At 43.0% G+C, this 27,360-nt stretch overlaps 1 protein-coding gene across 1 annotated transcript in view; it reads left to right on the top strand.

Annotated features, from left to right (window-relative positions):
* SETD9 (SET domain containing 9) overlaps positions 1-18,883 on the top strand; it is a 41,145-nt gene extending 22,262 nt beyond the window's left edge. The window contains exons 5-6 of the mRNA XM_077462700.1: positions 15,712-15,817; positions 17,846-18,883. Of these exons, the coding sequence (XP_077318826.1) occupies positions 15,712-15,817; positions 17,846-17,933 (194 nt within the window). The 3' untranslated portion in view covers positions 17,934-18,883. The remainder of the gene's footprint in view (positions 1-15,711; positions 15,818-17,845) is intronic.
* The last annotated feature ends 8,477 nt before the right edge of the window (positions 18,884-27,360 follow it).

The following is a 27,360-nucleotide window of genomic DNA, read 5'->3' as shown; positions in this document are numbered from 1 at the left end:
TAAGATTTTTTCATTTTTTCCCCACAAAATTTGTCATTGTAATAGGTTATTTCTCTCACATGGCATGTGTATACCACAAATGACACCTCCAAAAAAATTCTGCTACTCCTCCTGAGTATTACAATACCACATGTGTGGGACTTTTTCACAGCCTGGCCACATAGAGAGGCCCAACATGCAGGGAGCGCCATCAGGTGTTCTAGGAGCATAAATTACACATCTAACTTGTTGACTACCTATTACACTTTTGAAGGCCCTGGAGCACCAGGACAATGACACGTGACACTGATGACAGATGGCACTGATACGTGGCAATGATGACAGATGGCACTTATACGTGGCACTAATACGTGGCACCGATGACAGGTGGCACTAATACGTGGCACCGATGACGCGTGACACTGATGACAGATGGCACTGATAAGTGGCATTGATGACACTGACAACAGATGGCACGTGACACTAACAGGTGGCACTGATGACAAATGGCACGAATATGTGGCACTGATGACAGATGGCACTATGTGGCACTGATGACACGTGGCACTGGGGACAGATAGCACTAACAGGTGGCACTGGGGGCAGGATGGCACTTTTTTTTTATAAATTTTTTTTATTTTCCCACTTACGGCCGCTGCAGCCGCTCATCTCTCCCCTCTCACACGCTGTCTGTGTGAGGAGGGAGAGCGGCGCTGAGAGATGATCTCGTATGTTTACATGTGATCATCTCACATTGGACACGCCGATCGCGCTGTAAATGGGCGCTGTGATTGGCCGTTTACAGCGATCTGTGTTTGCCTGTCTCCGGGGGACACGGCAAACACAGAACTTCCCCGATGCGCGTGCCCGCGGCGGAGTGCATTGCGGAAGTAAACACGAGGACGTCCAGGGACGGCCTCCTGGACGAAAGTGCCTGCTCTATAGCCGTCATTTGGCTATAGGGCGGGCGGGAAGTGGTTAAAGAAAAATTCGGCAACATAGTGGCAATAAAAATAGTATCTCCAGAGGGAAATCATAAGGGTAGCACGTTACCTGATGTGATATAGTATTGTCCTCTAGTTACAACAACCGTCCGTTCACCCGCCCAAACACAGCGGTCAAATGGCCGCTGTTTTATGGGCTCCCCAACATGCGCCATGCCAGACACGTCCGCCGACCGGAAGTCAGCGGCGTATGACGTGTACGCAGTCAGCGCCTCCACACTGCGCAGCTGCGGTGTGTCAAAGACCACAGCGGAAGTGCGCAGGGCCAAAATGAGAAGAAGACACGGGATGTCCATCACGCTAGCCCTGCAAGCTGTAGAAGGGGACGGATCCCCTCACCAAAGCCAGGAGGAGCACATGTCCGCCGGAGGGGGAAATTAATTAAAGGGCTCTAACCTAAAATATAAGTCAAAAAGGAAAGAAAAGAAAAAAAAAATATTTGCTTCGTCTGTCACCGCATCATCGGATGAGAAGTCCTAAAAGGGGAAAGACCTTAAATTCAATGTTGTTAATTGGTATTTAAATATTATAATTATACAATAATAAAGTACATATATTTTTTAGTAATAATAAAAAATATCTATACAAAAGATATTTTGAATATCCTAGAGGAGTAGCAATAAAATAAGAGACAAAAAGAGAAAAAAAAGAGGGAGAGGGGGGTGTTTTTTGGACCCAAACTGAATATTTAAAGAAACAGTTTATAAGAAATTGTTTCGTTACGGTCAGGGGGGTGGGTGGCATTGAGCCGTTCAATCCAGAGGGTTTCTCTCTGTAGGACCACTCTGTTCCAATCACCACCTCTTGGATTTGGGGGGATCACCTCCAGAATGTAAATTTGAACAACAGAGGTATCAAAACGGTGGTGGAGACCTATATGTCTCCCAATAGTAGTAAATTTTCCATTGCTCAAGTAATAAAGGTGATCCCCTATTCGTTGCATAAATTCCCGGATTGTTTTTCCAATATAAAAAGCTTTGCATTTGCAGGTCATTAAATATATAATGCCTTTCGTACTGCAGTCAGAGAAGGTTCGCGATCGAAATAGTTCACCATTTGGTTAGATTAATTTTTTCCCTTTTTGTTGAAAGGCCATGAGGTCATATCCTGTTCATTAAGGAAGGATCCGTGCTACATAAAGGGCCTTCTAGGATCACTTTCTGGGTTTTACCCGGGGAGGTGGATCCACCGCTCATAGCATAGCATCTTTGTCCCTGATCTTCCCTATTGGTGGTTTTTTATTTTGTTTTTTTGTTCCCTCTTGGCGTTTTTTCCTCCCTCTCCTTCCTTTCCCCTCTCAACAGCCTGGAACTGGACGGAGGAATCCCCCCCTTTTTTTTTTTTTCTCGCTGTAAAGGTTAAGGGGAGAGAAGGGAAAAAAAAAAAAAAAAAAAAAAAAAAAAAAAAAAAAAAAAAAAAAAAAAAAGAAAAGAAAAATGTCAAGGCGACGAGGAGAGGACCAGGCACAACAGGAAGGTACGGGGTCACAACACCTTCGCTCCTCTAAAGAAAAGGAAAAGGAAAAAAGTAATCAGGCAGCAATTACAGCTGCAGCAAAATTAGAGCGGTTTGTGCATACCCCGGTTCAAACTCCAACAAAGGGGGGACAGACGACACAAACTAAAATTCATCATGGGGGCCCTACTGATAGAAAAAGTCAAGGCCAAATAGCATCTTCGGCCATGACAGTATCCGAGTGTAAGAGCAAAGGTAGTAAGAGCCAGCGGGACACCCAAGGAGACCCGGACCCGGCTGTGAGTAATGGCACATCGGAGGAGGAGACTCCAACCCTGAAGGATGTTCTGCAAGTGGTAAACGCATGTAGATCGTCCCTGGGGGATTTGGCACTCCAGTTTACAGGAATGAAGGAGGAAATATCACTAGCACGTCAAGATATTCAAAAAGTAGTTGAAAGAACAACGGTGCTGGAAACGAGAATAAGTCAATTAGAAGATGACATTTATCCACTACAGCTGGAAGTTAAGAATATGAAAAAACAAATGGACAGCTATGCTACTAAATTAGACGAATTAGAAAATAGATCTCGTAGGGATAATATTAGGATGTTGGGGTTGCCCGAGAAATGTGAAGGTCCGGACGCAATAAAATTTCTGGAGTCCTGGTTTGTAGATACGTTTGGAAGAGAAGGGTTTTCACCATTTTTTGCGATAGAAAGAGCTCATCGGCTCCCCTTTAGAGCCCCGCCGCCTGGAGGCCGCCCTAGACCTATGCTGTTGAAGCTCTTTAATTACAAAGACAAGGTGACACTAATGCGTAAGGCGAGGGAAATGGGGAATACCTCCTTTAAAGGTTCAAGGATCTCATTTTACCCAGATTACTCCCCTGAATTGCAGAGACGCAGAGCGGAATTTCGGGCAATTAAAGCTACCTTACAGCAATATAAAGTAACATACGCACTGCTATACCCAGCAAGATTGCGCGTGATGACCCCGGAGGGGGCACAGATTTTTGAGTCAACCGAGACTGCATTACACTGGCTGGAAGATAATAAGGAGTCTCTACGGAGTAGCCAGGGGGAGAGGGAGGGTAGATAGCGAGGGAGAGGGGAGGTTACAAGGAAAAGAGGGGGAGGGGAGGAGGGAGGGGAAGGGAAAAGGAGAAGAAAAGAAAAATTTACTCGGTCTTGGAATACGTGTGATAGGACGGGGGGGGGGGATAGCGGGGACGGTGGTTGTGAGTGTGAGCATAGGTGGGGTATGGATGTTACGGTCACGGTAAACCCCTTAAGGGAGCACCTTGATAGGTGGAGGGCAGGGAGGGAGGGTTGGGTAGCGGGGGAGGGGGGGGTAAAAGGGAGGGAAAGGGGAGAGGGGTGGTTTGGGGGATGCTGGGGGGTGGATGGGATGGGGAGGGGAAAAATGTTTAAAGAAAATCACGTGAAGGTAAAACATGATTATAGCACGATAAACGCACAGCAGAATAAGATAAATAAGATAAATAATATTAAGTTATGTTACAGGGTAACACATTTAAGGGTTAAATTTAAATTTAAGGCACAAATACAATTACACTAAATTTGGAAAATTTGATTGGAGGTGAAACCGGGGTTGGTGTATTTATTGAAGAGGGGTACTCTGGTAGGGTTTACGTATTTCAAGTTGTATATACACTTGTGTTATTTAGCTGTGTGGAGTCCCCCTCTTCTAGGCCTGTTTTCTCTCTCACCTGATAGCATAGATGACACAGGCTAAAACTCTTAATGCCGGGTCCTGGAATGTGAGGGGCTTGGGTACCCCAGTAAAAAAGGCGGCAGTGTTTGCTATGTTGGAGAGGTTCGATTTGGGGCTGGTCTGCCTGCAGGAGACTCACCTAACAAATGTGTCTAAATTACAACTGAACAACAGGAGATTTCAACAGCAGTATCACTCAGTATATTCCTCTTATTCAAGAGGGGTGAGTGTGTTAATAAAAGAGGGGGTGAGCTTCTCCTGCAGGCAGGTCAGCATTGACGAACTAGGTCGCTATGTTTTTTTGTATGGTAAATTGGAGGGTAGCTACTGCATCCTGGCAAATATATACATACCCCCACCGTTTAAAATGGAGGTTGTATATAAATTGATGGAATTTATTGGGGATAAAGAAAGTATCCCGATTATAGTGCTGGGAGACTTCAACGAAGTTCTCGATGTAGATATGGACAGATTTCCCCCTAAAGTGCGACCCCGGGGTATGGGAGAAACTAGATTGAGCCTTTTTTTGAAGGAAATTGGGTTAATGGACCTGTGGAGAGAGAGAAATCCGAAAGTTAAGCAATACTCCTGCTTGTCGGGAACCTACGCCACCCTCTCTAGAATAGATATGGCATTAGGAAATACAGAGACGGCACAAAACGTAAGAGATATAGAATATATGCCCAGGGGGATATCGGACCACTCCTTGGTAAGGGTAGTATTATGCACAGGGGTGAAAAAAACTCAACCGAACTGGAAGATTAGTCCCTTTTGGTTGGAACTAATAAAGGATAAAGAGGAAGTTATGTCAAAAATACGCGAGTTTATCGGTTTTAACGTGGGTACCGCCCCAATTACCGTAATCTGGGATACCTTAAAGGCCTTTCTTAGAGGTACCCTGATCCAGCAGGTAGCAAGGATGAAGCGAAAATCCAGGATGTGGGAGGAGAGTATTAGGAAGGAAGTATTAGAGGCGGAAAACAACTATGTAAAGGACCCAACCCCAGAAAATCAAAAAATATGGTTAAACAAACAACAAGGTTATAAGACAGCAATCATAAAAAAAGAAGAAAGTAAACAAATTTTTTTGAAACAACGGTATTTTGGAGAAGGAGAGGGGGTGGGCAGACTGCTTGCTCAGCTGGTAAAAACAAACGCCCCTCCCTCAGCCATTTCTAGCATCAGAGCCTCAAATGGGGAACCGACCCAAAGGGGAGAGGAGATAGTAGAAACATTCGGGAATTTTTATAGGGAGCTGTACCGATCACAAGGAGTAGGGGAAGAAGGGGAAATAGATAGATTTCTGCAAGGCCTGGAAATGGTGACTCTTACTCAGGAGGAGAGGGAAGTATTAGATGCCCCGATAACTATTGAGGAATTACAGCAAGCAGTGGCTGGGATGCCCAATCAAAAGGCCCCGGGCCCGGATGGACTCCCGGTAGAAATATATAAACATTATGGAGAATTGCTGCTCCCAGAGTTACATAAGACCTTAATGGGTACACTGGGGGAAGGACAACTGCCTGACTCGATGACGGAGGCAACTATCATTGTGATCCCCAAAGCGGATAAGGACCCTCTGGAAGTGGCCTCATACAGGCCAATCTCGTTATTAAATACGGATGAAAAAATCTTGGCCAAGGTACTTTCAAATAGGCTGAATCATTTCATCACAAAGTTAGTACACCCTGACCAAACGGGATTTATCCCGGGAAGGTCTACTAGCATGAACATTAGAAGGACTTTTTTAAATATGCAGATCCCCTCAGAGAATATAGGGGCAAGGGCTATAATGTCCCTGGATGTAACAAAGGCCTTTGATAGCCTGGAGTGGAAGTATCTTTGGCGTGTGCTAGAGAAAATAGGTCTGGGCCCTTCCTTTGTTGGTTGGGTCAAATTGATGTATAACGCCCCAAGCGCTAGGGTAAGGGTTAATGGCAGGTATTCTGAAAAGATCGAAATGAGCAGAGGGACAAGGCAAGGTTGCCCGCTGTCTCCTTTGCTCTTTGCGTTGGCTATAGAGCCATTGGCAATAGCGATTAGGGAAAGCCCCGGGATTAAAGGATTTCAAGGAAAGGGGGAGAGACAGGAAAAGATTGCCTTATACGCGGACGATGTCCTACTCTTCCTGGGGGATACGGGTCCGTCACTGAGTCAGGCAGTTACCTTAGTAGAGGGCTTTGGAAAATTTTCAGGATTGGCCATAAATTGGGGGAAGTCTGAGCTGCTCCGGGTCGACCCCCTGGACGGGGCGGCTGCGCCGGGGGGGATACAGGTGAGGGTGGTAGATGCTATGAAGTATCTTGGTGTATATTTGACAGTGAACCCTAATCAGTACATCAACAAAAATTTAATTCCACTGCTGAATAGATTTAGGTCTAAGTGTGACGTCTGGAGTAGGCTGCCGTTATCAGTGATGGGTCGCTCCAGCCTGATAAAGATGATATGGATGCCACAATTGCTATATGTCTTACATAATGCACCGGTATGGATATGCAAAAAGTGGTTCAAAAAACTGGACACCCTCTTCCGGGAGCTTATTTGGAGGAAGGGCACAGCCCGGATACGACTCCAGACGTTACAGTTACCGTTAGATAGAGGAGGCTTGGCGGTGCCACACCCCAGGAATTACTACCTGGCGGCGCAGCTGCAGCATCTGGCGGGTTGCGACTCGGAGCAGGGAAGAAAGTTAAGGGGAGGGATCAGGATGGTAGGAGCACCACACGAACTTATGGCCGAGGCCTTGGAGGCAGACTCCTTTCAGCACAGTAACTCTGTAACTAAGATGCTGGGCAAGATATGGAAAACGGTGAAATTAAAAATGGGCTACACAGGGCTGCTAGAATTTACACCACTCTGGGACAATAAAAATCTACCGGAATTATTTAAAATAGGTAAGATTAAAAGGTGGGAAGTGGAAGGCATAACCAAATTGATCCAACTCTACGACGGAGGGGCCCTAAGAACATTCCCGGACTTAAAGCAGATCTATGATATACCCCAACAATCATACTTTAGTTATCTACAGGTGAGACACGCCTTAGTAGCACAGTTCGGGGGGCACACGATACGGTGGGATAAAACACCCCTACTTTGGAAATTACTTACAACGGATAGGGCAAGTGGGTGTATATCAGAAATTTATAACCAGTTAGGTATGAACCAAAACCTGGAAGTTGATCACCCGAACTTAAAAAGGAAGTGGGAAGAGGACATAGGGGAAATATCAGAGGTACAGTGGAGGAGAATAATGGAGCTAGGGCCGGTGACGTCGGTCTCCCCCTCTCAAAGGATCTCACACTTGATGTTAATACACAGGGCCTATTATACACCCAAGAGACTATACCTGTTTGGCAGGAGAGCCGACGATAACTGCCCTAGATGTCGGGGACAGGGGGACCTTCTCCACATGATGTGGCGCTGCCCAAAGTTATTTCGGTATTGGAGGGAGGTGGTGGATACTATCAATAAGATCTATGAGTTAGAACTGGTAATGAATCCGATCCTGTGTGTGCTGGGTTGTAGACAGGAGCGGAGAGAATCAAAAAGTACAACGGCGGCAGTGGTACGTTGCTTGTTCCAAGCACGTAGGCTGATCGCGCAAAGATGGCAAGCTGAGAGGGCCCCGTTGGTGAGTGAATGGACCCAAAGTATTAATGAATTAGTATGGAAAGAGAAGACACTATATGTAAAGAGAGGGAACTTTAGAGAGTGGAAAGAAATCTGGAGGCCCTGGATAAATGAGATGGGTTATCCTATTGATTAAAAGGAATTAGTAGAGGGTGATATAGGTGTTGTGGTGGTGGTTTACCGTAATCCTCGTGCTTATGTGAGGGAGGGGGGAGGGGGAGGGTTGGGGGGGGGTAGGGGAAGGAGGGGGAGGGAGGAGGGGACTGGGGGGGAGAGGGGAGGGTGGAAAGGAGTATGGGGGGAAAAGTTGAAGGAGTAAAATTAGGCTGTTGTTGTTAGTTAGTTTCTTTGTTTTTAGAACGTTTTGTAACCTTTGATGGAAAACTTAATAAAGAAGATTGGAAATAATCATCATAAGCCACGATGATGAGGAATCATGCTGAGACATAAATGAGCTGAAAGGTGATTAAGTCTCTTGCATAGGATTTCTGATGTGGAGAAAAAAAGAAAAAAAAAAAAAAAAAAAAAGCGAAGGAAGGATCCAACCATCCGGACGCCCTGCTCTTGGGGGATACTATAGTATAACGCCTTGATATCCATTGCCACGAGGAGGGCGACCGGAGAGATCTGTATCCCATCCAAATGTTGAAGCAGATCCGTAGTATCCTTGATATAAGAAGGTAAGCTTCGTACATGGGGCATTAGGCAGGCATCCACTAGTTTACTAGCGTTATCTGTTAATGAACCCATCCCTGAAACAATTGGTCTACCTGGAGGAGTATGTACATTTTTGTGGGTTTTAGGTAAGGCATAAAAAGTGGGAACTATAGGAAATTTTGGGACCAGGAACTCCAAAGTGTCCTTGTCAATGAGGCCCGATAGAAGGGCCTCAGTGCAAAGGACACAGAGTTCCTGGTGAAAAGACACAGTAACAGATTGATCAATTGGTTGGTACCACGTACGGTTATTAAGGATAGTCATACACATAGTTTGATATTGGTTGTGTGTCATAAGGATGATATTACCACCTTTATCAGATTGTTTAACAACCAGATCTGTATGCCTTTGTAAAGATCTAAGTGCTCGAGATTGCCGAGGGTTTAAATTGGGACTGATTTTATGCCATTGTTGTCTTTTAAGCTCCTTAATGGTGGCTTGAAGAAAAGCCCAAATAGTAGGGCATGTCATAAGATCCGGGAATCTACGTGAACGTAGACGAAATTTTTTAAGGGTCGATTCAGGTCTAATAATATTAGATGATAGGAGTGAATGGGGATTAGTAACTTGTGAAGAAGGGGAATAAGAATATTCTATGGCACCCTCATCATAGAGAAGCATCAAATCCCGTAATGCCCGGAATTCTGCCATAGTAAAATGTTTGGTACATTCTGTCAATTGGCGTTCAAGGTCTAAATTAGTGCGGTCCTTATCAAACATAAATTTGAAAGTAAGGTTACGGGCAAAAAGATATAAATCTTTAATAGTCTCATTAACTTTCAATCTTTCCAGTGGGCAAAAACCTAGGCCCAGGTGAAGTACTGACAACTCGTTATCCGAAAAGGAGTCAGGTTTACAATGTTGTGGTCGGTGTCGGGTTGGGAGTGTGTGATAGGGTTGGTGTGGGTTTGAGAATGTAAGAATCTAGATTCGCTTGTTTCTTGAGATCTAAAAAAATTTGATCATCATTAACTTTTGTGTATTTATTAACAGTGAAGAGTTAAGCACTTTAGGAATAGTGCCGTGTAAGGTAGAGTGGCCAGCTGCTCCCTCTGGGGGCAGAGGAGTATCACTAAGTGCTTGTGTAGGGGGTGCATGTGTAGTTTTAAGGGTCTTAGGTGCCTTTTTATCTTTCTTAAGGTTGGCAGGTGGAGTACCTCCACCATATCGTAATCTTTTACGGGATGAATTTGTTGTTGGGTTGGCCATAGATCTCAGGTTCATTTGTGATCTCTGGTGATTTCAACTATGTTGAGGGCACGAAAATCTTCTTTTTGGAAGATATACCATCATACATGGTAGGCCTATATCTCCATGTGTGAGGAGATGGGGTGGCGTCCGCACCTATTCCGTTTCCAGGATCCTGCTGTTCCTACAGTGAGGAGTAGACCAAAAATTGGCTTTAAGCACCATTTAAGGGATAGATATCAGCTTTGGCTGTTTTTTTTTCCAGCGACCCCTGGCGTCTCACTCTCTGGTGAGCACCTTTTGTACAAGGGGTTAGGCATGTAGTCCCCCCCCCCCCCCCCGGTGCGACCACCCTTGCCTCCCTGGGATCTGAACCTGGTGCTGTCGGCGCTTCAGAAACTGCTCTTTGAGAACATCGGGGAAATTCTCTTGTTGACTCTCAGAAAATGGTCTTCCTAGTGGCCATTACATCGGCCAGGAGGGTTTCGAAACTGGCAGCCTTGTCTGCAAGTGGTTATCTGGTTATCCACAAGGATAAGTTGGTGTTGCTTCCGCAACCTTCTTTTCTACCGAAGGTGGTTTCGACTTTTCACATCAATGAAGACATTGTGTTAGCATCTCTGTGTTCTAAACCGACACGTCCTAAAGAGTTGGCCCTTCATTCCCTGGACGTGGTCCGGGCTCCAAGGGTATATTTGTCTGCCACGGCTCCCTTCCGGAAATCGGATTCTGTTCGTTTTGGTAGCTGGTCCAAAAAAAGGGATGGCGTTCTCTACAGATTGTGGTCCAGGCCTATACCTTGAAGGGGCAGGTGCCCCCCTTTCCTGTCACGGCCCATTTCACCAGGGCAATTGGAACCTCTTGGGCTTTCCGACATCAAGCGTCAGTCGCTCAAGTGTGTAAGGCGACGACTTGGTCGTCCGTTCACACTTTTACAAAATTCTACAAAGTGGATGTAAGCGCATCGTATGATGCCTGCTTTGGCCACAAAGTTTTGCAGGCGGCCGTGTAATGTTGCAATTCTGCACTCTCTTCTGTTTTAAAAAAAACTGTTAATTTGAGTATTAATGCAGTTGCATTTGACCGCAAGTTCTGATGCGGTTAGTTAAGATGGTGACTCCCCTGTTAATGAGCACTGCTGGTTGTGGGTGAAGTTATATCGCTGTTCCCACCCCTCATTATGACACTGCTTGGGGACGTCCCTACGGTCAAGATTACTGGATAGGATAGGATTTTTGTACTCGCTGTAAAATCCATTTCTCTGAAGTTCATTGACACAGCACCCTCCCCTCCTATTGGTTTACGTTATACTGCTTGTTAACGTACTTGGCTGCATAAGCAGGCTGAGGTGTTATTACCAGAGGGATCGCCCGCTGGGCGGAACTGTAAAGTGTTTTTTTTTTTTTTTCCCACATGTATTACATGTTCTGCCTAGTCCTCTCCTGAAGGTGGTGTAATAACCCTATGGTCAAGATTACTGGAGCTGTGTCCATCAATGAACGAAAGAGAAAAGGATTTTAAAGTGAGAATAAAAATCCTATTTTTTTTATTTTTTTCCCAGAGCAGCCTGTAATTCTCCTGAGGTTACCTGTGGGGTTTTCTTTGTATCATGAACCATTCTTCTTGTAGTTGTGGCTGCAATATATTTTGGTCTTCCTGATCTTGGCCTGGTATCAAGAGATCCCTGAAATTTCCACTTCTTAAAGCGGAACTTCAGTAATTTTTTCATCTTTACATCTTTTTTCATCTTTCTGCCCTTGTTTTAACTTTGGACAGTAAAACAATTTTTTTTTCTGCCTGTAAATACCTTATACAGCCCACTCTGTTTCTTGTGTGGAAAAATGCCTTGGCGTTGGAAATCATGCACAGCTCTCTCTTCTGAGTTTGCCAGGAACGGAGGAAGGATGAGTCATAAGAGGGCCAATCAGAGCTGCAGAGCTGGAGGTGTGTGTCTGTAAATCCAGGAAGTGAACAGGCAGCAGGTTCAGCTGCCCAGTTACAATGATTGCAGCCAGACTCAGTGAAGGGAGATTTGGGATGTACAGAATCACAGTATATATAAAATATGCAAAGTGATTGAAGGGAAGCTTCAGAATGGCAAAAAAATTATGTGATTATTACAAATTGTGTGAGCAGACTGCAGTTCCACTTTAAGTGAACAGTACTGACTGGCATATTCAAGGCTTTTGGATCTCTTTTTATATCATTTTTCATCTTTAAAAAGTTCCATTACCTTGTTATGCAGGTCTTTTTGACCGTTCTTCTTCTGACCATGGCTCTATCTGTGTCTGTGTATAAATAGTCAATGAGTTTGTTGGCTCTTGCGTGGGTGCACTGAGCAGGCTAGCTCAATGCATCCACGTGAGAGCTAACAAACTTATTGACTATACTCAGACACTAATTGAAATTTAAAAGGCCACATATGTGGGAAATTAACCTTTTTAATTGCCATTTTACCTGTGCGTGTCACCTTGTGTGTCTGTACCAGGGACACATATTTAAGGGTATGTAAACTTTTGATCTGAGCCATTTGGTGATTTGTTATCAACCTTTAAAAAGGAGCCAAACAATTATGTCATAATAAATGGCTTAATTTATATGATCACTATCCTTTACATAAAGGTATAACCATTCATATTTACAATATCAATGCCAAAATTCCATGATTTCTGCCAGGGTACAGGCATGTACTGGCCATCGGGACTACCGGGAGTTTCCTGGTGGGCCGATGGCTCAGGGGGCTGGTTTTAGGGTGCCATTTGGCATGTCTGTCCCAGGTCCCGGGCACCTTTATTCTGGAACTACAGTGTCCTGGAATGCAACTAACACAGCTAGCCCCCCTACCAGCTACATTGTACTAACTGGTTGCTAGGAATGCCTACCGCCTGGTGTCTAGCAACCAGTGACATCACACACTCAGCATTCATAGCGGAGGAGGCCTAGGACTAAACTCCACCCACCACCTCCTCAATCTTCTCTGTTCTGGCGCCACACCTCAGAGGGAAAGACTCAATAGTGTAATTTGAGATATCTTAGGAGCCCGATTGTCTGATCGGGCACCTGGCACAGTCACCACAGGACTCTGTTCCTCTGGCCAGGAGATGGATTGGAGGCACTCCGCCAGACTAATACTACTTCCCCTCCGGTCCTGCGATCATCTTCTGTGTGCAGAGATCATCTGCCGGCTTCTCCTCCCTGCCCGACTGGGGGACCTGAGAGAGAAGTACTATCAGGCTCATCATGGGGCTTTGGGGGTCAGGGGATTGGGATGCAGCTGGTTACAGGGTACTCTGGTCAAGACGCTCAGAAAGTGAGTCCTCCCCTCACCTGGTTGTATACCACCCCCCCCCCCCAACCTGAGTGGGCCCCCAAAAAGCTCTGGGTCTCTGTTACTGATGACCATTATTAGCCCTGACTCCCAAGGCCTGGGGTTGTTCGTGAACTCGGGGCTATTGGCTGCCTGTTTTTGTGCATGTTTGCAAAATTAAAGTAGGCTGGTCTGGATGAAGTCCAGGGCCAAATTTTTGTCCCAGTCCAGCCCTGCCAGGGTATGCAAACTTTTGAGCACAACTGTATGAACACAATGTAACATTACATGTATTGACAGTTTATAATTTAGGTTTAATGACGCTTTATTAAAAGAACATACATTTCATGTTAATGATGCTACTAAAATTTAGTGAATATAAAGGGGTGGGTCCTGCGCAAATCGTGCCACTCAAATAAAATACACAAATTCAAAATAATATAAATATGTGCATACATACAATGCCGTGAAAAAAAATATAGTCCAAAAAACAGCACGCATAAAAATATATAAAAAATATATAAAAAAATGGAAAAAAGGTTTAATGATAGAACAATAATAAAATGTCCGCTACTCAAGGCTCCCAGAACTCTCACCTTTAAACAAAGTGAATAAGCAAATCAAACAAACTCCAGGATTCTCTTATTTCATTCATAAATAATAAATAATAGCCATCAAGCAATCCAAAGGAGGGATGCAATGAAACAATTCCGCCACTAGAGGGCCAGTCCCAGCTTCCAGAATAGCTGAAATGGATCTTCACTTCTATTTCACAGTGTATGGCTCAAAATAAGAGAGAGGAGGGGGAGAGAGAGAAACAGGAGACTTCCATAGTGTAGTAGTTTAAAAAACGGCAGGTAAATTTATTAAAAAGCAGTAAAGACTCTCACATTTTAATTGCAAAAACAAGCACAATCAGGAAGAGGGTATAATGACAACTTCCTCCCGCCTTACTCTACTTCCGGTTCGTCCTCTGATCCCCATGAAGAAGTCACATGACGTAACGCGTAGGGATTGGCCAGAGGACGAACCGGAAGTAGAGTAAGGCGGGAGGAAGTTGTCATTATACCCTCTTCCTGATTGTGCTTGTTTTTGCAATTAAAATGTGAGAGTCTTTACTGCTTTTTAATAAATTTACCTGCCGTTTTTTAAACTACTACACTATGGAAGTCTCCTGTTTCTCTCTCTCCCCCTCCTCTCTCTTATTTTGAGCCATACACTGTGAAATAGAAGTGAAGATCCATTTCAGCTATTCTGGAAGCTGGGACTGGCCCTCTAGTGGCGGAATTGTATCATTGCATCCCTCCTTTGGATTGCTTGATGGCTATTATTTATTATTTATGAATGAAATAAGAGAATCCTGGAGTTTGTTTGATTTGCTTATTCACTTCGTTTAAAGGTGAGAGTTCTGGGAGCCTTGAGTAGCGGACATTTTATTATTGTTCTATCATTAAACCTTTTTTCCATTTTTTAATATATTTTTTATATATTTTTATGCGTGCTGTTTTTTGGACTATATTTTTTTTCACGGCATTGTATGTATGCACATATTTATATTATTTTGAATTTGTGTATTTTATTTGAGTGGCACGATTTGCGCAGGACCCACCCCTTTATATTCATTATTTGATAGTTTGTGCTCACTATTTTGTCCTGCTGCATTTTTTAGTTAGCATTTGCACTTTATATCACTCAGGCTCTTTTTCACAGCATCTGTGTTTCATTATATCTGATTTTGGATTTTGTTCCACTTTAGTCACTTATTACCACTTAGCGGCGCGAAGGCTGACCACTTTTACTAAAATTTAGTGTTTCCCGTTTCTTGCTGGAGTCCACTATTTTATTGAAGCACAGAACAGTCACTTGCTTATTGAGTACTCTCTCTTTCTTTAGACTCGTAACCCCTATGTCTTACTGCAAATAAAATGTGTGTATTCCCTCAGAGGCCCACAATTTCATTCTTCTTTTCAAACGAAATAATAGATTTTTCTACACAAACTCAGAGTATTTCTAAATAGACCATCGATGTAATGATCGGCTGATCACAAAGCAATTTTGTTGGTTTTACTAGTAATATACTCCTACCACTGAACTCAGTTATACTTTGTTATATTTTAATATGATACTCCTGTACAAATGCACTTATTGCGTGTTTTTTTTTTTTTTTTCTTTACCAAAAAATACCTAGAAGACTATATATCAACCTGAACTGATGAAGAAATTTATTTTCTTTTTTCTTTTTCTTTTTTTGTTTTCAAAATTGTTGCTTTTTTTTTTTTTTTTTTGTTTATAGCGCAAAAAATAAAAACCGCAGAGGTGATCAAATACCACAAAAAGAAAGCTCTATTTGTGGGGGGAAAAAAGGACGTCAACTTTGTTTGGGTACAACATCACACAACAGCCCAGCTGTCAGTTAAAGCGACGCAGTGCTGTATTGCAAAAAATGGTCTGGTAATTAAGGGGTAAATTCTTCCGGCCTTTTAGGCTGGATTCACACTTATGCAGTTTTAGTGCGTTTTGCATTTTGCAGATTTGCACCAGAGTCCATTTAACATGGTTTCCCATGGAACATGTTCTGTAGTGCAAATCTGCAAAATGCAAAAAAACACTAAATATAGGTGTGAATCCAGCCCAAGTGGTCAAAATTAACATGTGTTTTAATCCCAGGAGACTGATCTGTCACGTCTTTCCACAGAGAAGGAAGCTAACGTGTGCTACCAGGAATTTGATGTGCCTGACACATTCCCAGTGGAACTACGACAATACATCCCGAATATATGCTATTCTCATGAGAGTGAAGGGTTAGTATATGTTTCATTATTAGCGCTTGTCAAATCTTATTATACGTATCTGTTTTGTCATTGCTTACATAAACAAGTCCATGTTTATAATAATGAAGATAGGATCCCTTGCAGTATTGTAGGCACACACAAAATGGCATAAGCATGGGTGCCAGTGTGTTTGCTGTAGGATCTGAGGACTTTTCAGAAGATTTAGTCGAAATTTTACTTTTACATGGAGAATTCCTTCAACCACTCCACAACATGTCCCAGCAGAACTACTTCATTAAAAAAAATCACCTATGTCTCTGACACCATATCAATACTATATGTTGTGTGTACTTGAGGTTAGTGACCTCTATAGTCTCATAGGAGTTTATTTGATAAAGCTACAGAGTGCAAAATGAGTCCTACTTCTGCAAAGATACCAATTGGCTTGTAACCTCAGCTTGTTCAATTAAGCTTTGGCAATAAAACCTGTAAGCTGATTGGTTTCTCTGCTGAAGTGTGACTAATAGTGCACTCTCCAGCTTTATACCCTATAGCGGCAGCCATGCTTTGTCTACTGCCACTTATTGTCAGGTGACTTGTTCTCAGTAGATGCTTGCACCCCTTTTGTAACCTTCAAACTAAAAAGGCTATGGCACTTGGAAAATATCGTTAGATGCTAGCAGTCAGGGCTAGGGAGCCACAGAAACTCTACAATTATCAAAACTCGTGCATCTGTTAAATTGAGAGCGCCACAGTGCCACATATAACATCCAAGTGAAAGATATAACATCAACATGTCAGGAAAAAATAAATAACAGAATCACTGAGTTGGAAAAAGTATCACCCCCTTGTGTCAGTATTTTGTTGAACCACCTTTTTCTTTTTCAGCCACTGTGGTCATTTTTGCCGCGTGTTTTGGGTCATTGTAAACCTTATTCCCATTGACAACTTTCTGGCAGCAGATTTTACTCCTGAATTTGGCTGTATTTTGCCCCATACATTCTTCTATCCTGACAAGTGCTCCAGTCCCTGCTGCAGAGAAACACCCCCATAACAGGATATTACCACCTCCATGATTTGCTGTAAGAATGATGTTATTTGGATAGTGGGCTTTTTTGGATTTTTGTCCGACATTGTTGAGGCAAAATAATTAAATGACCACACAATGGTTGAAGGAGAAAAAATTGGTGAAGGACCTTGCTGCATAGCTTAGTCAGAGCCCAGACTTAAACCCCATTGAAAATCTTAATGAATTGGAAGACTGCAGTCCACAAATGGTCACCATCAAATGTAACTTAACTTGAGCCGTTCTGCAAAGAAGAGTGGGCAAATATTGCAAAGTCTAGATGTGAAAAGTTAGTAGAGACATATCCCAACAGACTAAAGGCTGGAATTAAAGCAAAATGTGGTCCAACAATATACTGACGTTTCTGATCCTTTTTCCAACCCAGTGATTCTGCTTTGTATTTTTCTTTTTTCAGACATGTTGGTGTTCTATTTTTCACTTGGATGTTATAAGCTGCGCTAGTAAATACAGAGGGATAAAACAAAAAAATCTGTCTTCATTTCAGGCTGCAAAGCAACATAATGTGATTATTTTAAATGTTAAATGATTATTTTCTATGTATATGCTGGGCCTGTGCATAGATATCACTGCTTCCATACAGAGAGCAAGGGTCCTTATCTACAGCATGCTGGCAGGAGAGGGGCTTTTCTAGTCAGATTGTGCCTGCTTTGTAAATTAAATTAAAAAAAATAATGAACTGGAAGACATTAAACATCTTTTGCTTTGATGCACCTAGAAATTTAAACTGAAAGTTCAGTTGGGCTTTAAGATCAATTGGACCAAGAATAGAATAGATAAAAACTAGAAATGGCTGTCAGTTGATATGTATAAAAAAAGTGGATTATTGATTATTCTTCATCATTGCCACAAACTCCACTGACAAAATGCAAAGTCCAGCAAGATGTATAGAAAATGCAAATGCATACAGTGTGTCCAGTCCTTTCACATTTTTAGTCAGTGTATTGATTGGCATAATCTTTTATCTATTGCAGGCCGGTAAGGTGCATCATTCTTGTCGCTTTTAGAGACATACATTGTGGAGAAGAGCTCTTTTCAAACTATTTTACAATAATTAATTAGCAAATGCAGGAGGCTCAAGATGTATCAGAGGCCAGGACATGTGCAATGGTGTCCTATGTTTTTTATTTTTTTCCCCCTGTACAGATGTCTTAAAAAATGGATATATATATATATATTTATATTTAATTTTTTTTTTTTTTTTTCATGATGTGATCATTCATTGGTGCCATGTATTGGCCAAACATTTGGAATGAATGCGAAAGGTTTCCCTGCACACGGGGACATGAGTAGGGATGGCATGTCATTTTTATGCAATGCTATACTGTGTACGGTAATGCTGTACTGGGTAGAGCACAGTTTCTTCTGTGATATGAAGAGAACCATATTTCAGATGCCTCCCCGAGCAAAGGAACACCATTCCCTGCCCCAGATGTATACTTGCCTAAATTTAGACAGCTGCTGCAATACAATATTCAGATTCTTCTTTTGTTTTGGCTACACCTCACACTTTGCAACTCAGAGTTGATCCCCACATTCTTCTATGGGGTTATCTGCTGATACTGGAAACACTGGGACATGGATCTATAGAAGTCTGAGGACTGACTGTGTGGACAAGGCAGATTATAGCCAGGGGATCTGCAGCTTGTGTGGGCTGTAGCTGTCTGATTCAGGTAAGTATACATCTGGGGCAGGGGAGGTAGTTTGTTTAACTCATGGGAAGTAGGGTTATGCTAAAAGATAATGCAAATTTCTCCTTTAATATGTATGTGTGTCTCTCTCAACTTTTTGTTTTTTTACTGAACCAGCGTGTCCGCAATCACAGAAGTAATTGAAACTCTAAAAAGTGTGCTAAGTGCCTGATGCTGCTTTTTCGTGTTGCTGGTTTACAGCACTGATAACCTAAACATATGTTCTATTTAGATCTCCACTATGCTTATGTGTATGTGTTTAGTTTTATAAAGTGTTTTTATATTCTTTATATTATAAATAAAAAGGTCTTTCTATATGAAGCATATTGTTGTGATGTTCATTTTACCATTTAGACTATGCCACCCTTACACCTACTGTGGAAGTAATAGGACTTTAATTCTAGTTTGACCACTGTCTTGTGTGTGTGCGTTTTTTTTTTTTTTTTTTTTTATCTGTTGCCATTTTATACACAAAGTGCTTAACAAAAGATTTGCAGAACATCTATTCAGAGGGGTCCACTCCTAATCTTGTAAGAATACAGCAGGAGGCAAGTACGAATACGGCAAATGTACCCCATATTTAAGGTGGTGCCGCTCATTGCAATGATACATAATGCCCTCTAACAATTGTATATTTGGAATAAGTAACATTTTGCCCGCATACCTTTATACATAAACAATCTGGTACACCAAATCCATTAAAAACGGTAGTGACTCATTTAATTAGGCTGTCGAGGGTTCAGCTAGCCATGTACGATATATATATATATATATATATATGTATATGTGTGTGTGTGTGTGTGTGTGTGTGTGTGTGTGTGTCATCGCATACATATCTTTGTATAAGGGAAGATTGTCATTTACTAATCATTTCCACTGAGCTAAAGATGGGGCGGAGGGTTTCTTCCATTGCATGGCTATATTTTTTCCTGGCATAAAAAAAGGAGCAGTCCTATCGGTGTTCTCTTGGCAACCGGCAGCACATTATCTATCGGCCCCAATAAACATGCTTCCATTGATGGCTGAATCGAGGTTGAGGCGACCAGATCTTTCAGAGCCAGAACCTCTTCCCAGTACTTCCTGATCCTGGGACAGTGCCAAAAGATGTGCAAGAAATCTCCGGGCGAAGCACTGCCAACATGGTGGCGAAATATCTGTGGCCATCATATGGAGCCTATGAGGCATGAAGTATGCTCTATGTACAATTTTTTAAATTGCACAAGTCTGTCGCGTATTGATACTAAAGACCTGAAAGGGAAATCCCAAACATCGCAGTCATCGTTATGCAATGCAGTAATGTCACGTTGCCATCGAATCCAAAGCACCTCAAGAGGCAGCAATGACACAAACAATAAATGGGAATATAGGTGAAAAGTGGGCTTCTTGCCACACTCCGTTCGGAGAGTTTGTTCCAGCCCCGACTGAACAACCATGCAGTAGGAAATTGTGCAGCAAAGGCATGAGCAAGTTGCAAATGGTGAAAATTATAATTGGTAGGGACATTATATGAAGAGGAAAATTGAGATAAGGGGACTAATGACTGGTGTGATATTTGTGGGATTCATTTAGTACCGTATTTGGTCCAAGCATATTGGTCAGACATCTTGTAAATGTGTGATAGGTTGGGATTCGGACACATTTGTGAATTGGGGGAGACCTCTGGTGTGTGTGTGTGTGTGTTTTTTTTTTTTTTTTTTTTTTTAGCCCTCGACAGCCAGCCTCGCCCTTCCAACCCAATTCTCAAGAAATTAAAGAAAGCTTAAAAGAATACTTTGAGTTAAACACTGGTTCAGTGGGGGGCCCGGTCATGGTGTGGAATGCACATAAAGCTGTCATTAGAGGTATCATAATGAAATTAAGCCATCTATGTAAAAAGAAGAGGACACAGCGTATAGATGACTTGACATCCATGATTGCCCGGGAAGAGACTCTTCGTAAAAGTGACCCAGACCCAAAGAGACTGGCCCAAATACTAACCTGAAGACAGGAGTTGAGATCACTACTCCTCAGCTCCTTCGAACACATTCAAAGGAAACTTAGTGCCACATCCTACTCTACCTCTAATAAGGCAGGGAAGAGACTGGCACAACGACTGAAAGGGAAAAGGATTAAATCCAAGATTACCTAACTAGTTCATCCCCATACCAAACAAAATCTAACCAACCCTCAGGACATGGCCAATGTGTTTAGTGACTATTATGGAGACCTGTACAACATAAACAAAGACCCATTCACACCACAGCCTTCTCATACAGACATTGACTCGTTTTTGCAGCAAATCTCACTCCCCAAATTGACCGAAGCACAACTGACTCTTCTAAATGAACCCTTTACTGAACTGGAAATTCTAGCGACAATTGACTCCCTTCCCCCTGGGAAAACACCAGGACCAGACAGCCTGACCGGGGAATATTACCGACAGTTCTCCTGTCAACTACTTACATATCTAACACAATTCTGTAACGACGCTGCCTCCTCTTCTACATTCTCTAAAGAACGCTATTATTGTAACACTCCCAAAACCAGGGAAAGATCCAACCTCCCCTCAAACCTTTCGCCCCATATCCTTATTAAATTTGGATGTGAAGATATATGCCAAAACCATAGCTAGACGCCTACTTGACATAATGCCAGATCTCATTCACTTAGATCAGTCAGGTTTCACTAAAGGAAGACAGGCCCCAGATGCCACAAGATGGATGATCAACCTAATACACCCTGCTGAGTCTAGCGGAACGCCTTCTCTGCTGCTCTCACTAGACGCAGAGAAGGCGTTCGACAGAGTCCATTGGTTGTATCTCCAAAATGTACTCCTTAAGTTTGGGTTCAAAGATCATATCTTTAGAGCAATCATGGCACTTTACACCAACCCATCTGCACAAGTATACTCTGCAAACATGCTATCCCAACCGTTCAATATAACTAATGGTACACGCCAAGGCTGCCCCCTGTCGCCACTAATTTTTAATTTATTGATGGAATCTTTAGCAGAACATGTACGATCGAATCCCCTAATTACTGGCCTGAAGATAGGCAAAACCTCACACAAAATAAGTCTCTTCGCAGACAACGTCATCCTGATCCTATCCAATCCAACAACTTCTCTAGCGGAGGCACACAAACTGTTAGCCCCTGTACACACGGTCAGAGATTCTGCCAACCAAATCCGTTGGATTTTGTCAGTTGGATTGTGTCCGAAACTCTTGCATACACACGGTCGGACTAAGTTGTCGAAAAATCCGATCTTTCAGAACGTGATAACGTAATTTTCGTTAGGATGGGACTACATTCAGGCTAGTAGACAATAGCTTTGATGTAGGAATTTGATCTGAGCATGCGTGGCACTTGGTCCGATCAAAATTCACTACACATGATCGGAGTATGTCCGATCGAACCAGTTGGTCGGGAAATATTTCCAACATGTTGGAAAATTGGGTCCGACGGATATTCGGACGGAATCAGTCCGAAGCATACCACACACAGTCGGATTATCCGACGACACGGTCCGATAGGACACATTCTGACGGATTCTCCGACCGTGTGTACAAGGGCTTAGAGTGGTTCGGTAGAATCTCTTACTATAAATTAAATGCATCTAAATCTCACATATTAGATATCAAATTAGACACCACAACGAAAAATTTGCTACAAGTCAAGTACCCGTTCTCCTGGCCGGACAAAGGTATTCCCTATTTAGGAATTCACCTCATAGAACACCTTTTCTCGGAAAACTACAAACCACTCCTGACAAAACTAGTCTTAGCCCTTGTACACACGGTCGGAGATTCCGACGGAATGTGTCCTATTGGACCGTTTTTGTCGGATAATCCGATTGTGTGTGGTCTCCATCGGAGTATCCGACGGACCAAGTTTTCCAACTTGTCTGTAAAATTTTCCGACAAAATGCTCCGATCATGTGTAGCCTGCTCAGATAAAATCCCTAGAGCAAAGCTATTGGCTACTAGCCTGAACGTAGTCCCGTCATAACGAAATAACATCATCACGTTATGTGCAATCGGATTTTCCGACAACTTTGTCCGACCGTGTGTATGCAACAGTTTCGGACAGAATCCAACGGATTTGGTTGTCGGAATGTCCGACCGTGTGTACAAGGGCTGACACTCGATAACCAAACATGAATTATCTTGGTCCGGGAGGCTTGCGGCATTTAAAATGCTTCCTCTACGTATTTAGGACTTTCCCAATCCCCATTCCCAAATACTTCTTTTAAATCTCTTCGAACCCTCCTTAATAAATGCATATGGAAAGGATCTAAACCCAGATGCACACATTTCAAACTACTAAAACAAAGAACTGCTGGGGCGTCAGGCACCATAGACTTTGAAGATTACTACACAGCTTCCCTTTTGGATCAGCTTACTGAATGGTTCCGTCCCCGCCCTACTAAGTTATGAAGTAACATTTAAAACATGTCAATGGCACACCCGAATCTAAAATGGTGGTTAATGAGTATCCCATTAGGAAACAAAATACCCTTGTCACTGTCCCCTACTATCTCAGCCACTGCTAAAACATGGAAAACCCTGATCCACGAAAACACCACACATCCTACCAGCCCAAACATACCAATCCCTATAGAGTCCCTCCAACATTTATCACTGGATTTATCCCTGACCCAATGGCCCAAACATGGAATCCTACATGTCCACAATCTTCTCCAAGACTCCCATATAAAATCCTTTCCATCCCTCCAAAAATAATTCAAACTACCCTCCACTGATCTTTACACCTATATCAGAGTCAAACACTGTATTGATCAGATCCAGTTGCCTCTTTACACAATCCACCCAAGAAAGTGGCAGCAATTAAAGGACACCACGCACAAATTGAAAGGCATATCTGTATTTTATAACATTCTACACCAAAAACTCCACTTTGTCAAGTCATCCCCCCACAATCACTGGGACTTAGGAACTATGTATACTTCCCACCAGTGGCAACAAGCGTGGCGGTCTACATACAAAGCCACTAAATGCTCTACACTATGGGAGCTTACACAAAAATTGTCCCTCCGTTGGTATTTGACCCCATCAAAACTGGCATCGCTCAACTCGAGCACAACCGATAAGTGCTGGAGGTGCAACTCAGCCAAAGGAGACATAATCCACATAATGTGGCACTGCAACATTATCCAACCATATTGGAAGACTATATTCCAAATATTGTCAGACATATCCAAACAACACATACCCCCCACACCCGATCTAGGAATTCTGAACCTCAATATAGACCTGATACCACCACATGCTAGACATGTGACTACACACATTCTATTGGCTGCTCGATTAAGTATAACCAGATTATGGAAAACAAGCAGGACCCCATCTATAGAAAAAAAAAAGAGAAGAGTTGTTATATAATTATTTGTATAGAAACATATGTGAACTAACCTGATCCAATAGTGGAGCAGACATAGAGACCATGAATAGGGAAGTGAATCCTGAAAAAATGTGTTTGTTTGGGAAATCAACCCCTTTGGTAAAAAAAAAGGAAAAAGGGATGTGTGTAAAGCAATGTTTAAGTGAGACAAAAAGTGCAGGGAATGCAGGTACAGCACCAGGTGAGTGCTAGGGTGGGGAGAGCATATTTACTTAGATCTACAAACAGCTGAACAGATGCACTTGATCCGCATCCACCCCTGATGAGCGAGCAATGATCTCGCGAAGTGCGCATCGTGTTATCTGATGCGTGCATTGGTATATACTGCATTGTATAATGTTTGTATCAAATTGATTCATGGGACTGTAGGCCACACCCGCCCCCACCTACATACCCAGATACAATCATACCACCCAAGAAAAACCCCATATAAGTCGGCAGAAAATGGCCACTTTATTGGTTTAACATATTTACATGACCATATAAATCAAACACTTTTAATAAAATACACCATAAATCACTTAAACTTGCCCAGTTTTTGGAACTCGGGCAACTTCACTAAACCAACAATGAATATGTTCCCCCTGGATTCCGGGGTGATCCTACCACATAAAAATGCTGCGACGAGAAGGGAGGGAGGGAGCTTCTTTTCTTCACCAGGTCAGCTGCAGAGGAAGCACAAGACCCTCTACAGCCCCTTATATAGACTGTCTAGATGAGGAAACTGTCCCTAGCTCACACATTGGCTACCCCACACCTGCCTAAACGCCCACCCCAACCTGCACCTGCTTAACCCCTAGACTACCGAAATGAGGGGCTAAGTGGCCACATTCCCAGGAAAGCGGGCCCCAATGCTTTTGCCCGCTTTTGCATGGGACTGTAGGCCACACGCGCCCCCACCTACATACCCAGATACAATCATACCACCCAAGATTAAACCTATTAAAATTATAGACTGATCATTTCTTTGTCGTTGGGCAAACATACAAAATCAGCAGGAAATCAAATACTTTTTTTCCCTCACTGTAATTTAACTCTAACTCTAATTTAAGAATTTTAGATTCTTGTATAAACCCACTCATGAGTTGTCCAAAAAGTTTTATATGCTGTGGGGAAGGGGTGTGCTAGCCAAACAGGATTCTACTACTTTAGATCGCCTTACCTTACACAAAATTATTGAAAAGATCAGTTTCATTCTCCTCCACTGAGGAACACTGTTGAGTTATACTGCTGCCTACGTGAGAACCGGAGATTTACAAAGGTTGGCTGAGTCCCTTGCCCTAGTGTTGATATAGGCACAACTGGGCCCTCCTAAGCCTGGTTCTCCAGCCACCTATAAAGCTGGACCCAAGGAACCTTGCGAAACCCTCAGCAAAGCCTTCAGAATAAAGGTCTATTAAGTAGGGGGATGTTAATCTTTGCAGGCTTTTGGGTAGGTTGCTGTTCAGAGAGTGCCCCTTCAGATTTGGAAACTAGTCTCTGGTTTCTAGTGCTCTCTGCAGCTGCTCATGCTCTACATTTCTGTGCCACTCCACAGATTAACAGACCTATGTTTGCCCTTGTAGGGTCTCCTAAACCCAAAGGTTCTGTTAGCTCCTGTGCCAGTTCTGACTTAGGAGAAGTGTCCTATTCTTGCTACTCTCCTCTGTACAAGGGCAATCATGTTTACTATTAGGACAGATAAGGCTATGGTCGTGTTTTGATCAGATTCACTATCCCTGCCCCTCCACAGCAGGACACTCTGACCTGCATGATCAGCTGGGACCAACACAGGCTGTTAACTGCCCTACTAGTGCTCTGACCCGTCAATGTTGCACTTGCCTACCTGGCATGTTGCCAGGGGTTGACTCCAGAGACTATCCTAGTGCCTTCTTTTGGCATCCTCATTCTGGAACACTTGGAAATAGTTCATCACTTGAAGACGTGTTTAAACAGTATAGTTTTTCAGTAGAAGGGTCCTCAGTGTGTTTGCTCTAATGTCCCTCTCCACTGATTGGGTAGTTCCCCATCTCCCTATCCACAGATCGGGGGTTCACCATCTCTCATCTGTTGCAGGAGAGTCAGATGTCAAGGGGCTGTCTGTGGGCCACCCATGCCTCTTCTTTCACCAAACTACATTAGCCCTCACCTCTGCTGGTCTAGCTCTGGAGCAGACTATCCTCATGTAGATCATGTAGTTCCATTCTGGCTATAGGAAATAGTTTAGGCAAATCACAGGGATTATTTGTGCTGTGTGAATTCTTTGCAAAGTTTTTTTGTTTGTTTGTTAAATAAACCTCTTAGGAGGCCAAGACGGGTTTCAACACAGGGCCTGTCAGAGAACAATTTTCTAGAGAGGGCCTCCTGTCCTTTAGTGATGAGGTCCTGAAAGACAGTTGTATCCTGCACTGTGATGGCCAACGTTTAGCAATGGGATACTGCTAGGTCAACAGAGGGGGCAGCCCACTGTTTAACAAAAGGTGTACAAACAAGGCTGATAGCCATTTGGGAGGGGCAAACATGTCCAGGGTTCTTCCATAAAGGAAGAATGCAAACAGGTGCCTCAAAAAGGTTATGGAAAATCTAAAAGCTTAGACTGGGGACAGGAATAGTGCAGGCCACAGACTGGTGCAGAAGACCACAACTTCAGAATAAGCTTTTCCATTAAGTCATTAACCACTTCCCACCCGGCCAATGCACATATACGGCCGGGTGGGAGCCATCTACTTCTGATAGGACGTTCAGGAACATCCTTCAGAAGGAGCGGGATCGCGCACGCGCGTGCCCGCGCAGCGGCGCGATCCCGATGTGCTCGTGTCACCCGGACACGGCGCATCTCAGATCGGCAGGAGGGCTCTGTGATTGGCCCTCCTGATCACATGACGGCCGTGTCCAATCACGGCTGTCATGTGATGTAAACAAACAGCCGGTTGCTAGGCAATCGGCTCCTCCTCTCCTCACACAGAAGTCATCACTGAGGAGAGGAGAGCAGATCGCTGCAGCCGGCTGGTGATCAGTGAGTATGAGCTGTTTTTACAGATTTTTACTCACTGATCCCCAGTCTAGTGTAAACACACAACACACCACACAGTATAAACACAGTCCCCACATATGTCCCCAAAACACACATGTCCCCAAAAATGTCCAATGTGTCCGCCTTAATGTTGCAGTCACAATAAAAATCGCATATCGCCGCCATTACTTGTAAAAAAAAAAATTTAATAAAAATGCCATAAAACTATCCCCTAATTTGTAAACGCTATAACTTTTGTGCAAACCAATCAATCGCTTATTGCGATTTTATTTTTTACCAAAAATATGTAGAAGAATACATATCGGCCTAAACTGAGGGAAAAAACTTTTTTTTATATATTTTTGGGGGATATTTATTATAACAAAAAGTAAAAAATTATGCGTTT

Source organism: Lithobates pipiens, unplaced genomic scaffold (assembly GCF_037356315.1).
Source record: "Lithobates pipiens isolate NorthernLeopardFrog02 unplaced genomic scaffold, aLitPip1_a1.2 Scaffold_3, whole genome shotgun sequence".
Lineage (NCBI taxonomy): Eukaryota > Metazoa > Chordata > Amphibia > Anura > Ranidae > Lithobates > Lithobates pipiens.
This window is presented reverse-complemented; position numbering and strand designations above follow the sequence as displayed.